Raw genomic sequence first — 17265 nt, 5'->3', positions numbered from 1 at the left:
GGTGAAGATGTCAAACATATAATTTCTTTTTTAGAGACTAACAATAAGATAAAAAAATTAAATTTGTCTGGAAATTTTTTGAATAATGAAATTGGTGTGATAAATATTATGCAATAATATTAAACCTAATGATTATTAATCATGAAAAATGTTCGTTTTCTTAAAGCTTTGTCAGCTCTTACGAAAACTATAGGAAATTTAAACGAATTCTTACAAGTGTTAATATTGCAATGGAATAGCATATCTGGTGAAATTTGTACAAACATAATTAAAAACCTTATGGTTAGATCGAAAAGCTTAAAAATATTGGATCTTAGTTGGAATAAGTGAATATTGAAATGCATAACATAGTTATAATGATGATTTTAATTAATGATGAATTAAAAATTAAATAAAAAGTTGCAATTAATATTTTTGTACCTATAGTTTCAGTAATGTTGGAAAAATATTAGGTCAAGGAATAAATCAAATAACCAGGTTACAGCACTTGAATCTAAGCAACAATCCGTTTACAGATGAAGATATTGTTGATATATTGAATGGTTTAGTGAATACTACTTCATTAAGAAGTTTGGAGATAAAACATGTATTTGTGAATGAACAAATTGAAAAAGTAATAGTATAAGTAAGTCAAAATAAATTCGTGTGATTTTTAAATACTTTTAAAAATTATTCACCAAATGTAGGCAATATCAAAAGCTCAATTACGTGTATCAGACTGTAGTATTAAAGTGGCTGTTTATACGGGTATAAAAATTGATCCTGAAGTCGATATGAAAGCATTGTATTTAGAAAGAATACACTTTTTGGGAGTTATTAAGCCAAAAAAAAAAGACCAAAAAATAGATATTGGGTAAGTTGTTTATAATATTTACTAAAAATATTAAAACTTATAATCAAATCTTCGATTATTTTATAAAGGTTTTTAGCATAATAATTATTGAATTTAATTGATTTCCATATATCATAAATTATTAATTAAAACTTGCAATACATTTAAAAATACATCAAAATTAACGTGATAGTTGATGTAGTCTCAATTATAATAATCTTTATCTTATAATATTCCCAAGTACAGTTTAATATAGTTGTACCTTAGTATTTATAACTTATCTAAGAATTTGACAAAGTTAGTAATAACTAAAATATTAAATTGATTAGTCGAATTACTTTAATTAATTAATTTTCATAACAGTCACGTGTTGTTAAAAATGAAAATTGAGGAAAATTTAGAACCAATGAAATTAAGTTTATTTATGTCAACGTTTGGAAATTTAAAAAACAAGGCAATTATTGAACTACTAGGAGATTTGGCTTATCATTTTAGGAATGCAGATACAAATATTAATATAGCTTTTATGTTGGACAAGTACTTGGAACTATATCCAGACACTACATTGGAGTGATTAATTATCATTATTTAACACGAATCATTTAAAGACAAAAATGATCAAAAAAAAAATAAAGAATAACTAATTATTATATATTGTATTCAAAAATATGGAAGCATTTAGTTTTTTTATGTTTTTGATGTACCTATAGTACATTTTTTTTTTTAAATTAAATTCGCTTTTTGGAATTTTAGCTTATATTAAATAAAACTAAACATATTATGAATTTTTAAATTTAACTAGATTTATACTTTTAACCTAAAGGCATTTATTTCATTAATATATAGGTATACAAAAATGTATGAAATGTTCAGAATTTATGAATTTTTGTTTGAAAAATGACAAATTCAATTTTTTACATTTAGCAGCTTAATCATAAATAATTTGAAAATATTACTGTGAATAAATAATATTAAATGTATTTTCTCAAATACCATAAACAAAAACACAAATATCAAATGTGTTTAACTATTCTTATTAAATAATTTTAAAAAAATATTCAAAACACATATGCATTTAATCATTAAACTATTTATGTATTAATATTATTATTATCCCAATAGATACGTCTTTACTAATTTACTCGTAATTACCATTAATTATTGCAATACTATGTTTTTATTAAGAAGAGTCTGGCAGCGACCATAAAAATGTTTAGGTTATCACAAGATATGATAAAATAATTAACGTAATATTATTACAAGACATTTGTAATGAGACACATATGTAAAAATATGGATGCATTATTATATGTATTCTTTTTTGAGAGTAAAGTGTATATTATATGGTTATGTATACATACATCATGTAATTATATTAATTGTACAGGCTTATGCGTTGTGGAGTGAATTAGTTTGAATACCTAATACAACATTATCTAAAAATAAAACTATAACACAATATAAAAAAAAAATAAAATATTAATACATTTTGAGAATGTTGAAATATTAATAATAATAGAAATATATGTATGATAAATCTAATTCTAAATGTTAAGACTGAAGCCAAAATGTTGTGTCACCTTCTTGATCAATGTTCATACGTTTTGAATAACTATATTATCATTAGAATATTTGTAAATATAAAACATAAACAATATATTAAATGAGAGAAAATACATTTGATTACTAAAAGTCAATTCAAATTGAAAGAGATTGTATAAAACATTTTACGAGTTGTAATCTAATATAATGATGATAACGGTGGAACGTTTAACACTTTGAAATTGGTTAAGCTACATAGTAGCTAGTATAACTTTTGACAGAATGTAGAAAAATCATCGCCTACAAAGAAAGAACTAGACAGTATAATTTAATTAAAACCATCTCTTCCGACCATTAATCGTTCACAAGCTGTAGCGATAGAGGTGGCTTCTTCGAGAATAAAAATATTTTTGGCGGGATAAAAATTGGACAAACTAAATGGAGGAACGATGAATCATTTCTCGGAGAAACTTGCTGCGAAAAACGGCAGAGACGACGAATAACTGTTCGAAATGTCAGAACGAATTAATCATCCCTTGAGACGCAATTTCATCCTCAAGGCCGACCGTATTTTATAAACGTAAGTCCTATGATAACATATATAACGACAATAAATAGAGGAAAAATATTATGAGGGGGGCGTAAAGTATAATTTTCGTCTTTTGCACATTTTAAAGGAACGTATAGATTAGTCATAGAGTATTGCGTTATTAAAATTACATCAAATTTGATTTAGTTCTTTATCATAAAGTTACAGTCTCTGATATATCATAATGTACTTTATTATTTAGTAAAACAAAAAATCAAACTCAATCAGCATCGCCTATTTAAAAATTTACTATATATTTCAAAAATAACGAAAAAACAATTCGTTTTTTATCGGTGTGTTAATGTGTGTATGTAGTTTTACAAGTGTAATACTCTTTTGGTCGGTGGATGGTTCATGTTGAGTAAGTTTTTGTTTATTGTATATGAGGCGGAAACTAATATTTTTCTAATAAACTCGGATGAACAGTAATAAGTTAGTTATGTCCTATTTTGATATAATTGTAGTTATTCAACAGAATATAACGAGAAATTTTTAATTTTTAACATATTTTTTTAAATATTACCAAAAAGAAAATGCAGCAATAACGTGTCATATCACATATTTCATTTAAAAAAATAAATTTAAAAATAACCAAATATTCAAAGTTTATGTTTTTATGTTTATAATTTGCGTTTCAAATAATTAAGTACCGTATCAATAATAATTCTGGTTCTTGCTAAACAAATTATGTTGATACCAAAGTTATATGTTAACAATAAAATTTTAAAACAAAATAATTATAAAAATCATTATGTGGGTGAAAATTGGTAGATACTTAAAATAATAAACTACAAAAAATTTGTCTAGATAGGTACTAATATTTGTGTAAGGATTATTACATATATGTTATTTAAAAAAAATTAAATTTTACCTGTACTTATTACAAATATAATGATTTATTATTTATAATTTAAACTACAATATTATATTAAAGGATAATAGCTTCAGAGATATTAGTGAATCTGAAGTTTAAGTTTCTTTAATTTTGTATTCAGGCAAAAAAACCTTAAGAAATTTTTTGACATTCTTATAATTCTAAACATTTATTTGTTCACAAAAATTATACTAGGTGAATGAGTACAATTTGTTTGCCACATTATGATACATTTTATACAGCATATGCATAATGCATTTATTAAAAAAATTGTTTATAATTGCATAATATAATATTAGTCTTGTGTAAAAATTATTGGAAATTATAAGAATTGTATTAAGGTAATTAATTTTTAATTTAATTTGAATACAAATAAGTTCATACAAGATATATATTAAATTAGATATGTATGACCAATAAAAATGATTTGTTCGTTTAAGTAAGTTTTTATAATAGATACTATGAATGATTCTTAGCTATAGTTTGTATACCTTTATTAAACTTATGCTTGCGATTGATTTAAGTATATACACATTAATGGGAAATTACCAACAGACATAGTTTGACACCGTTATATAGCTTTAAAACAATCGTGTAGGACACTTCCTATAGAAAACAGAAACATAAATCACAATACTAAACACAAAGTCTTCAAAGTAGTTTTTAAAATATTATTCTTTTAAATAAAAATTACAAATTATATTATTATTATTATTGAACTGTTGAAAAAAACATTAAAAATAAAAACAAACAATTTAATATAGAATTTGGCAATGAACATTTAAAATATTAATTATGACCATGAATTATAAAAGGTAATTATAATATTATAATAATGTAAGCCATGATTATATTTTTTGACTAGATTACAATATATTAGAGATAGCATAAAATAATATTAGAATTTTTAATGATACCCAACACTCATTCATGTTATGCTAGGAACAATCAACATAAATTTCTATTTTAATATTTTAAGTTTTCTATTGTGACACGTTTGACAAATATTTTAGTAACTTGCGTTTTTTTGGCACTCAAAAGAGATGCGTAATTTCTTATCATATTTAGTGATAATGTGGTTACAAACAACACAAAAATAGACAAATAAACAATATGGAGCGTAAATAATAGAATATTTCAAAAAAATTCAAACCAATTTTTATAAATTTATGACGTCGATTTTTTAACATTCACAAAAATACAAATCTATTTTAAAATGATTTTATTCAGAACGATCTGTCACTTAAATGATTATAATTATGTGGATTTATAAGTAAATTAAATTCAAATTTAGGTAAAAGCATAAAAAATTAAAAGTTATGTCAAAAATCAATTATATTTAAACTTAAATCTTCGATAAATAGTAACATATTTTAAATTCCATTGTCATTTTTATCTTTACGTCATTTTACCGTATATTACTAATTAATCAGAGAAATTTAAAAATTAAAATATTGATTTAAACTCAAATTCACTGCAGTGTACTAAAACTAGTTTAGATATTGTATTAATAAATAATTGTAAAAATGTATAAAGTATTTTTCAAATAAATTAATTTATTAATATTATACTTGAAATGTATACTTTTACAGAGTATTAAAGATTACTATGTACGCAGATTTATAAAATGTATAAAATTAACTTAGTATATTAATATATTATGATAGAAATAGAAAAATGTCATCTTAAAAGATAAACTTAACTATTAATATATAAAATAAAAAATATTGATTTTTTAATGTTCATGTTTATCAATTTCATTGATACCATCAAGTTGGAATGTTATTATATAGACAAGATATTTTTTTGTACAAGTCGTTTGTGAACGGGACGACGGCTATTAATTATTTTCAACACTAGTCTATTACCCCCCATTGTACAGGCAATATGTGATTTTTACGAAAACAAAACACTAACGTCAATAGATTTCATTCGACTCATTTTAAACACATGTCCTTTTAAAATTATTTTAAAAAATTTAAAAGAAAAGCAGGAGACTTAAAATAAAATCCACCAAATAAGTAATCGGATTTTCCATTCGTGAACAAGGAAAAGTTCAACGTACACTGCGAAAGTTTTAACCGCATTAAATGTAATTCACCAAAAGCTGTACGTAGTCAACAGTGGTGGCAATCTTTTACCCGTGGGCAGAAAGCAAACGACATTCGACGACACCTTCACCGATTTAACCAAAGGTTTTTCCTACGGAATTCGATTTTATCTCGATTGATTGTTTGGAAAAAATAGCCATACCAAAAAAAAATTTCCAAAAGTCATTAAAGATTTTACTTTATATTTAAATATATCAGGCGCGTAGCCAGGATTTTCTCATGGGGAGGGGGGGGGGGGTTGCCAAAATTTGCTGGTAAACTTACCTACCTATATTTATATAAATCCCTAAAAGGTTAGCAGTACTCCATGTAGCAAACATTTTTTTACACGAATGTATAAAATATAAATAACTTAAGCATTGACATTATGGGTACTATATTTACTAATATAAGGATTTATAATTTATACTATACCTTTTAACTAATTAAAGTATAAAGTATGTTAGGTTAGTATGTAAATGATAGCTGGAAAAATAATTTACAAAATACAGACTTAGTTACTAAAGCATATTTTTATTGAGTATATTAAGTAGGTACTAGTTTATAATATAAAATTAATTGAAAATTAAATAACAAAGTCTAATTTATTTTTTGTCTTGGTTATTTGATTTAGAACTTCTTCTGGAGTTACTGTTATTTCTCGGTGAATATTTAACAATGCCAATCCATTTAATCTATTTTGACTCATTGTATTTCTTAAATAAGTCTTCAACCTACGAAGAGTTGAAAAGGACCGTTCAGCTGTACATGTTGTCACTGGCAAAGTTACTAATATTTTAATTAATTTATAAACATTTGGAAATATTAAACTATCACAGACGTCTAAATATTCTAAAATGTTATTAGGTTTATTTATAGTTTTTAAAAAAAAGTTCCACATTTTAACTTCTTCATAAACTTGTTTTATGTCTTCCAAATCTTCTTTATAAAACTCAGTGAGTTTTTCAACATCATTTATATTTATTTCATTTTCAAAATTTATAATACATTGAAATCCAGTAAAAATATGTTTATGGTTTACAAACCGGTCTTCAATGCTTTGAAGAAATGTATCTAGGAATGGAATAAAAATTGCAATTTTATAATAAGTTTCAGTATCGTTACAAGGAATATTATTTCTATGAACCTGTTTTTTAGACAATCTAGGAGTTTTAATTGTAATATTATATTTTTCTGATAAATTTAAAATCTGATTAAAAATTATCTTGAACTCATTATCTGCATTATCTCTAATTTTTTTAAGCTCTGATGATAAATGTGTTGCATAAGTTAAAGCTTCGCCTAGGTCAATTTGGGTTTTTTGTAAAACTTTACAAAAAAAAATACTTATTCCAAAAACTTTGTTTATAATATGCAGACTGGTTAAAATTTGAAAATCTTGTATAGAAATAAGTAAATTTGAGGCTTTTGAAGAAGTTTCTCTGTCACTATCATCAGATAAAATTTCTAATGAACTTATAATAGCAGGGTACAATTCTAAAAATGTTAAAACTGAATCATGTCTTTGTATCCATCTTGTGTGGCATAATTGTTGAAGTTTTACTTTTTTTGTATCAGTAATTATAGAAAAAATTTCATTTTTTAAAATATGTAATCGTTTATGTGTGTTCAAATAGCAATAAACACTTTCAATTGTACCCATAGCATTTCTAATAGGGGGCATGGCACAAGATGTTGATACTACTAAATTAAAACTATGGGCACTACAATGTACATATAAAGCTTGGGGATAATGGTTTTTAATTAACTGTTGAACACCATTAAATTTCCCCGACATACAAGCAGCTCCATCATATCCCTGGCCTTTTAAGTATTTTAAATCTATTCCAATTGATTTTAGGGTATCAATTATAACTAAAGACAAATTTATTCCAGTAGTACTAGATACAGGTACAAATAATAAAAATGATTCAACTATAATATTTTCTTTAATAAATCTAGCTGACAGAGAAAATTGTTCTATACCACTAACATCTGCCGTCTCATCTGCTAAAATTGAAAAACATTGTGATTTATTAATATCTGATACGATTTTGTTTAATATTACAAGTTGGCAGCTGTTAATAATTTCATTTTGAGTTGTTGGACTTAGGTAATGTGCATTTTTATTAGCTTTAGACCGAATTTCGAATAATTCTTTATTATGATTTAAAGTATTTCTTAAAATACTTCTAAAATTGCCATCATTTTCTATTGGAAAGTTTAATGCTAAAGGACCACTGTCATTATGACCTCTCATAGCTAATCCCTGTCGTCCACATAATATAATTGTTTCAATAACAGGTATTATAAGTTTTCTATTGAATGAAATTTGGTCTTTTAATGATTGATCTAACAAAAAATTTATCGAAGTATTACTTGAAACATTGTGTCTCAAAGTTTGAACTGTTATAATACAATTCTTGTGGTATTCTTTCATTTCATGTAAACTAAATTTCTCAATTGCATTTTTCCATGAATTAAATTGTACAGTACAGAGGACACCAAGAGCTTGATCCCCAATACCACCTTTTTTTCTAGAAAAAAGCACACAAAACTTACACAATGCACCGTTTAACAAAGATGAATAAGCCAACCAATGCCATTTTTGCAACCACTGATATTGAAATTTTAAATTTCGGTTTCCTATTTTCGGAAATATATAATTACTTTATGGTACCCAAATGTTGTTCAAAATTTCCAATTTATCCTCATTACTCTTAAATTCATATGATTTGTCAATAAAATTACCAATATCAAATTTATTTACATTATTTAAATCAATATTTACCGACATAATATGTTCTGGTTATGTTGTTTTTGGTTTAAGACCGGGGTTATCTTTTGTTTCTTCAGTTTTGTCGGTTTTGTCAATTGTGGTAATTTTATTCTGTACTTTAAAATAATCCGAAACAAGTTTACGTTTTTTTTCATTAGTATTAAGTTTCTTCATTTTAAATTTTTAAGCAACATTTGCAACAATAATTTAACAAATTATTCAAAAATTATTAACACGTTGTTCCACCATAGGACAAAAATACCACCGCATAACTAACAACGTCCGCCCGTTAAATGTTAATCGCACTAAATGCACTAGTCAATATTATACAGTCTACGGTCTACGATAACAAATACTTTTATTAACAGCTAGACCGTATGAATAATCGTCGTTGTACACTGTGATGTCTCGGGCTCATAGGGAAAATTTTAATTTCGCTAGAAATAGACGAAAACACAATCTAAATATAGATATTAGGTACTGATAATCGTGACTAAGGAGAATAACAGAAATATTGCCTGAAAACCAATATAATTATTAATTTCTATACGATTAAAGCTTAATATTTTATCAACGTATATAATTATACAAATAACAAATACATATTATTATATAGAATACAATCAAAATTTTTATTAACGAAATATTTGATGGAAAGTATAATTGGTTCGATTTTTTTTTTTATCAAAAAATAAAAAAAATGTCAGTATCAAGTTTAAAGTTTTTTAATCTCGAAAAATATTTCTGCCATTTTTTTTATGGGTTTTCAAAAACTCATGGGGGGGGGGGGGTGACCTGATAACCCCCCTTGGCTACGCCCCTGAAATATATAAGGCATTAGAAATATTTATTTTCAATCATTTATATAATAAAGATAGGTCGTAGGTACGATATTTCTCAAATACTGTGTTTGGACCAAAATATTATGAATATAGTTATTAGGTACATGATAATATAATATTCACTAAATAACAATTATAAACTTAAATAAACTAAGATACAGATTATATCTATGTAAATAAATATAAAACAACCTACACATATACACATATATAATTATATAATACCTGTCCATGACATAAAATTATATAACCAACATGATAAATTAATTAAAAGTATTTAATACTTAATAAATCATTCTTGTTTTGTATGTTAACATTTATGTTGATATCATATTTATACTAGTTTTTCACAAAATTGTGAAAATTTTATTATAGTTAACCCAAACGATCATGATAAATATAAATATAAATTATTTATAAAATCATAAGATAAGTGAATAAAGGAAAATTAATGCTTGCTTATTTACATATTGCAATGTTATTTTGTTTTTAATAGTAATATTAGTATTTTTGTGTTCATAATAAAGACATATTTTAATTTTTAATCGATCGTTTTTTATTTTAAATATAAGTTTATTCAACTACATAATATTATTACAGATTTCGACGAAGGTTAGTTATGAACTTCGTTAGTGAACAATATTAATATTTATAGATAATACATTTTACATGTATAACACTTTTTGATATTTTTTAACCAAAATCAGATTGTCTAACACTTATTGATGGAATTTTACTTTAATATTTTTTCTTCGATTATCTAGAATGTGTTTAAACTTAAATTAAGTATATATAATTTATTAAAGCAGAGGTTTCCAAACTACGGCCCGCGGACCGGATGTGGCTCCTGAATACGTTTTCATCGGCCCGCCAAATAACAGCAAATATTTAAAAAAAAATGTATAGTTTTCATAGTCGTTATCGCACACACGAGCAATTATCAGCTTTATTGGCTGTAATTTATAGATTATATATAAAAAAATAAATGTGTTCATACATTTTGGTTCCTAAGAGCTTTTTTTATTTTATGTGGCCCTTGGATAAAAAAGTTTGTAGACCCCTGTATTAAAGTAATTAAACATTAATTTTACCACTAAGAATAATTAATTTAAAATTATTTCTTAGGGATTCTTGAGGCGGTTTATATATTACCAATGTTATATTTGGTACGTGTATTTTAGAAATGTAACTTCATCACAGTAATTTCCTATAATATTACATATTTTTTTTCAACTGTATGTATAAACTACTTGAAACTAAGTGGTTTTTCAACCATATATGCTCGGTGTTAATAAAGCCAAATTGTGGATTATCAAGTTTGTGAATTTTTTTTTGCTAAATGATAACAATAAATTTTATAAATTTAATAAATCCAAGGTTTTAATTCAATAAGTAGATCCAATGTCAAACTTGTTCCAAGGACGTCATGTCAAAACCACGAAAACTGTTTCTCATTATACAAATAATATAACAAAATATTTATTATAAATATGTAATAAAACTTGAATTCATAGAATTCGCTATAATTTATTTTTTGATTTTTTCAGTTGTAAATTTTAAAACTACTTTAATCCTTTCGTGTTATTGTAATTTATTTTAGTAATTTCACATTTCCTTAATTTTTTAATAACCATAACACATATTTATCTTTTTTATGATAAGTTTTTTCTTAATTTATGTTAATATTATAAATATACATTAATGTAGTATTGAATCGCTGATCGATCAAAAATATTATTAATAAAGTTATAATAACATAAAATATTGATCGATTTCCCTCAAAATAAAAAAATAAAAATATTTGTATTTTTAGTTAGACGCATGATTAAAATAGTATCGGTAACTTCATAAGTATTATAGACAGTAATAAATTAACAACTTTTATTTTATAATACTATACTATTGTCAATCTTGAGATTTCGTATGATAGACATAATGGATTTATTCACAGGTGCATTTAAATGTAAATATTATTCGTACTCTCTTCGGAGGCACACGTCCAAATATTATTAACGTCAAAACAGTTAGGTAACGTATTAGATTTCGTTGATACATGTCAAAATAAAATATTTAGTTTAATAAAATATGTCATTAATATCAAACTGTAGTACTAAAAAAGTGTGTTAAGAGTATAGGTATCATATGTTCACATACACACTCACACACACACACAACACACACACATACACACACATACATGCACACACATACACACACACATACACATTCACATATAATATTCATTTTACACAGAGCAATCGCTTTTATTATTCATCGGAATTCGAAAAATTTAACAATGATCAATCAGAAATAAACTGTTTAATCGAATTTCAAAGATTATAATTTTTTTTTTTTATAATAAAATCAAAAACAACTCTAAATGTAAAATAATCGTGTTAAAAAATAATATGAAATTACCTATATAAATGTATATTATTTTTTTAATTAGGTAAGCTAGCTTCAACAACTCAGGCCATTAGTTAAGGGATTTGTATGTTTGTTACTAAAGGTTATGATACTGTAAGTTTTTAGAACGAGTGTTTCCGTACATAGGAAATGACTTCGTCGCTTAGAATCCGGGTAGTTACTTATCTAAGAGCAAGCAATGCCGGACAGTGCTTGACTGCAGCACTATTTAGTAAATACGGATAAATATTTTGTAAATTTTAAAGCATTAAATAACATCGGAATACTTGAAAATTATTATAATTCAGGAACATTTTAGGGATAGGAGCTATTATATAGTATACAAAAAATTATTTTTAATCCTTGTTGATATTCTTAGTTTTTAATAAAATTTATATTTATTATGTAATAAAATACATGTAATATGCATATTGAATAATTAAAAAAAAAAATTATTTGAAACTCCATACCAGGGGGTTATCAATTAATATTTTTGAAGGGTCACATTAGAAATCTGAAAATTTTTCACGGGCCATCAAAATTCTAAGTACATATTTTTAACATAAAATAGGTATTATTTTAAAATTGGATAAAATGAGAACATTATTAATCACAAAAATAGCACATAGGTATAGGTACTTAATGTTGTCGTAATATAGGTGTGTTATTTATTCTTTACTTGCGAATTAAATAAAATTTGTTCACGAGCCGCCATTCGGTAACCCCTGTTCTGTACTATATCACATTTTTATTGACTTGTGTACCTTTTCGATACCCATATTTTTGGTTTATATGTTTTTGGATATAATAACAGACTTACAACATAAAAAAGGAAAATTGAAAATTGGATAAATGAAATTTTTATATAAACGATATAATGCGTACTGGAATATAGGCGGAGTGTGTTTTAAATAGGATGTCAGAAGTATGCACCAAGTTTAATTCGTTGTATTACTCTCCCTTCACACAAAAAACTAAAGCTTTTGAAATAAAAATGTTGACTGGATGAACAAGAGACGGGAAGGCTGAAGAAAGAAATTGTACATTAATTATTGATGTATTTCCCAAGTGGTTTTTTCCTCACCACGTCGATATTACAGGCTGAGGTATATGATATTGAGGAAACTGTCGAGTTAAGACGGTGATTGATGAAGTACTTACCGATGATCTGTGCCCGTACAGGGTGCGTAGTGTATCTTATATAGGTATATTTTACAATAGAGAAAGAAAACAAAATAAATAGGTATTCGTATATACCTGGGTTACAGTTAATGGTAAATGTGTCAAAACTCCCTGATACCTTGGTATGTCATCCTCTTTAGCCGACTACGTGACTAAAAAATTTCGACTATTTTGATTACAATATAAGACAGATAGGTGTATTTTATTTATACACCAAACGATATGAGACTCAATATAGGTAAACTTTTCAAACAATATCCTATTAAAAAATGTCGACCACATATAGAGAAGAATATCCTATAGGTAGATACTATATTTAATAAATCGAGGTATAATGTTAAGTAAGGTATATAATATCACAGAATTCAAATATATTTTAAATGAGTGGAGGACATGAATACCCTATTCATTACTAAACGTATACTGTAAATTTGTCATCGGTAGTTAGGGCTCGGTGAATAATTAACTCAGTACGTATAAATATATCCTATGAAAATCATAATATATCAAATCATTTTGAACCAACAAATAAAATATTCAACATTTTTGCTAAGTATACATAGGTATTACACATATATGACTTAAGTTATCGACCAATACACTAACTATTTTTTTTCAAATTAAAGCTATTCGGAAGTATACTACACCTACCCTAATAATGAAATCTTTTAAATAACTCGATGTTACAATAATTGATAACCAACTAATAGACGGGATTAAACTTAGATTAAACTATATACCTACAGTATATTCATACATTTATCAAAATATGATTTCATTAACAGTATATCGGCTTGTCCTTCAATAGTAGGTAATACACTTAAACACTATACTACTATAGGGTCCTAAATTTAACTTCAATAAATAGTAAGTATCTATATAAATACACATATTATACATTTAATAAGTTTACTTTTAAGAACATGTTGATCAAATTATTTATTTTAACTTACTGTAGTTAGTTCTACTAAAGATGTTTTAATGTTTTAATTAAGTAATCAATAGTTTATAAGACAAAAATGTTTTACAATTTTACTATTTTTTTTAATCATTATCTATCAAATTAACTTTTTATAAATATGTATGTATAATGATTAGATTAATGACTACTAAGTGGTAATGAATAATGACATATAAGATTATAATTAAAACTGAAATGATAAGAAAAACAACGTAACTTTCTAAACATTAAAAGTTCAATTATTGCAATTATTTATTTACAGAACAGTCTTTAAAAGGTGGCGTTTGATAATTCAAAAATTATATTGTTATACCTAAATATTTAAAAAAACTAACCAAATCAGAGGTTAATATATTATACAAAATTATATATAACATTTATATTTTAAAATGTCACTACCTAACAAGAAATATTTCAAAATATTTGGTATTATATTAGTCAATTACAATTACTTAGAAAAATTTTATTTAAGTGTGTGCTGGTAAACCGTATGTATTACGACTAGTACCCTATAGCTACAAAAACAAAAAACAATAAAAATTTAATCGGATAAGGAATTTATGAAAATTTTGTTTAAACAACGTGATATATTTCAGCAGAGATTTTTACTTCAACGCATTATTATTATTTTTTGATAAGACGTAACGAGTGCGGTGTAAGTAATTTTTTGACTCGTTTCGGCATGCCCGCGCCAATTCATCACCCGCTGATGTGACTATCTGAGACGGTAGCGGATAAAATTTGAATTCCGCGTCTATAGTCAAGAGGCGTTAATCTAACCTCTTCTCGTACATAATATCGTATACATATATAATACTTGTGGTATGTATGTACTTGAAGTGTACATAATATATTATAGGAACCATCAATTTCACCCACACTGCACACGCCAAATCCCGAGTTCCGCTGTTTTGTCCCATTAGACAGCCTTCGGTTATTTTACCTAACCCACCATCCCTGTAATCATATTGCAGTAGAATTTCACCATTTAATGTTCTTTGAGTTTTCTCGAAATTCATAGATGTATAAATTAATATTCACAGGTAAATAATATGCGTATTAATAGCTAAATAAAGAATAAACCTTAAACATGTATCCAAATTATACACCAATTAGATATAAAAATGACTATACCTACACAAGAAAACATGTTATTTTTTTTTTTACTTAGGCATTTAAAAGAAAATAATTTAATTAATAATAATCCACACTCAAAAACCGCGGGAAAACGACAAACGCACGTGTCGATAACTATATGGTATAAAATAAATATATAGTACCTATATACTTATATATTGGTAAACCCTAATATAGTTAAGTGTTTGATAATATGTTTGCTCGTATTTTTATTCCCACCAAAAATGTTTAAAAATATTACAACAGAATTATAATGTAGGTACTATTGTTGTAAGATGAAATAAAAATCATAATTGCACCAATACAATTTTTTTAATGATATTACGTGCAGGTACTTGTAATATATTTTAATATGGCTATTAGAAAAAAAAAATAATGTCTCATTGACTATACTTGATTAATAATAATGTTTCTGGTTTGGTAAAAAATATATATTTTACCATATTTATGATGGTCGTCGCATCTGTCAGAGAATTATACGTTGTGTGCCCTAGTATAAATCGATTTTAGAAAGTGTTATTAAAATATTATCATTTATAATTTTTCACACTTATACATAATAGACGGATACATTTTGAGATTTCGATGAAGGTGAATCTAGCAATTTTTTCACTCGAATTATTATTGTTCGACAAGAATGTTTCAAAAGGATATTTAAAATCCTAATGCCACCGTGCAGTGATGGAAATTGATTTTACCTAACCGAAATGCCTATAATACGCCGTTGGTAGTTAAACATGAATAAAAATAATTTGATATTATCAAAACTATTTTTATTGGCACACGTTTAAAGTATAATTATTATAATATTAGACGCTCACCTGTGGACTGGGCCAATGTGCCGCCAAAACACAGCAATAATATCGCGAACATGATAGTACGAGTCCTCATTGTTATATAAATATAATATTAATATTATTATTTACTGTCGCTGTTTTCTGAACGTACCGCATACGCAGCGCAAGTATTGTACTTTCGTATGCGTGATCGAAAAAAAACACTCGTTGTAATTGTTCAGTAAGATCGCGCGATCCGAACGGCGTATATGTTAAAGTATTTATATTTCTACGACAATTGATTTAACGATCTAAACGGACAAATTAAATAAAATTAAGTAATCTAACCGATTAGAAAAAAAACACCGAAAAAACTATTGAAAAACAAGAAATAAACTATCGTTGGTCGTAACTAAACGCGTGAAAAAGACGCGGAGAAAAATCGACGGTAAACGAATAAATAACACGCAACAAGGAAGCGCGAACGGACCGCCAAGCGACGTATCAGCGAGACGATCGACTGACGACTGGGTGGCTGGACCCCACTAGCTCGTGAACGGATTGCCGCCGCCGCGTTGGCCGGGAGAGGGGTCCGGACCCCCGCAGCCTACCTTACACGCGCGCCAATTATTCCGTACGCAGCTCGTGTACCTATATATAATACACTACGTACCTCTGACGTGTATCTACGAACAAATTTTATGTTTTCTTTCGCTGCGCCGTCTAGACATTATCAGGCCTACGACACAACTGATAATACCGATCGCCTTTGTGTCGGTGTGTCCGTCAATCGGTGAGCACACCGTTGGTTCGGTCAAGTTATTTGTTGTCTAAACTCGTACAGATCATAATATTATATACGACCGATAATTTATAGCAAGTGCGGTGTACACGTTATTATAATACCTATTGTAAATGTCACTGTCGAGTGACGCTCGAGCTCGAGTCATGCCTATCACATGAATACAAAAAATTCAAACATTTCTCTGCTCTTTCTTTTAAAAAGAATATAATATACATCAATAGATAGTGTTTTCATTTTGATTTCATACCACCATACCGCAAAAAGAAAAATACATATTAAACGGATTTTTTTTTTTTTGAATTAAACCTTGTATAATATTATGGAACAATTCATCGTATGTACGAGCTGTAATAATAATATGCATTTCTGTAATGCGCAATTGATTGGAGATAATAAGTTAACAACATATTTATATTGCATGAATTATAAATATATAATATTATAATTATA

The 17265-nt window shown here is 26.3% G+C and overlaps 1 protein-coding gene across 3 annotated transcripts in view; it reads right to left on the bottom strand.

Moving 5' to 3' along the window:
- The window catches only part of LOC112592714 (very low-density lipoprotein receptor-like), a 77861-nt gene extending 61305 nt beyond the window's left edge, over nt 1-16556 (bottom strand). For all 3 annotated transcript variants that reach the window (XM_025336870.1, XM_025336878.1, XM_025336885.1), the window contains exon 1: nt 16056-16556. In XM_025336870.1, the coding sequence (XP_025192655.1) occupies nt 16056-16125 (70 nt within the window). In that variant the 5' untranslated portion in view covers nt 16126-16556. The remainder of the gene's footprint in view (nt 1-16055) is intronic.
- Between the last annotated feature and the right edge of the window lie 709 nt (nt 16557-17265).

The sequence above is a fragment of the Melanaphis sacchari genome, unplaced genomic scaffold (assembly GCF_002803265.2).
Source record: "Melanaphis sacchari strain LSU unplaced genomic scaffold, SCAv2.0 Contig0_pilon_pilon, whole genome shotgun sequence".
Lineage (NCBI taxonomy): Eukaryota > Metazoa > Arthropoda > Insecta > Hemiptera > Aphididae > Melanaphis > Melanaphis sacchari.
The sequence above is the reverse complement of the archived record's forward strand: the minus strand, read 5'-3'. Positions and strand labels throughout refer to the sequence as shown.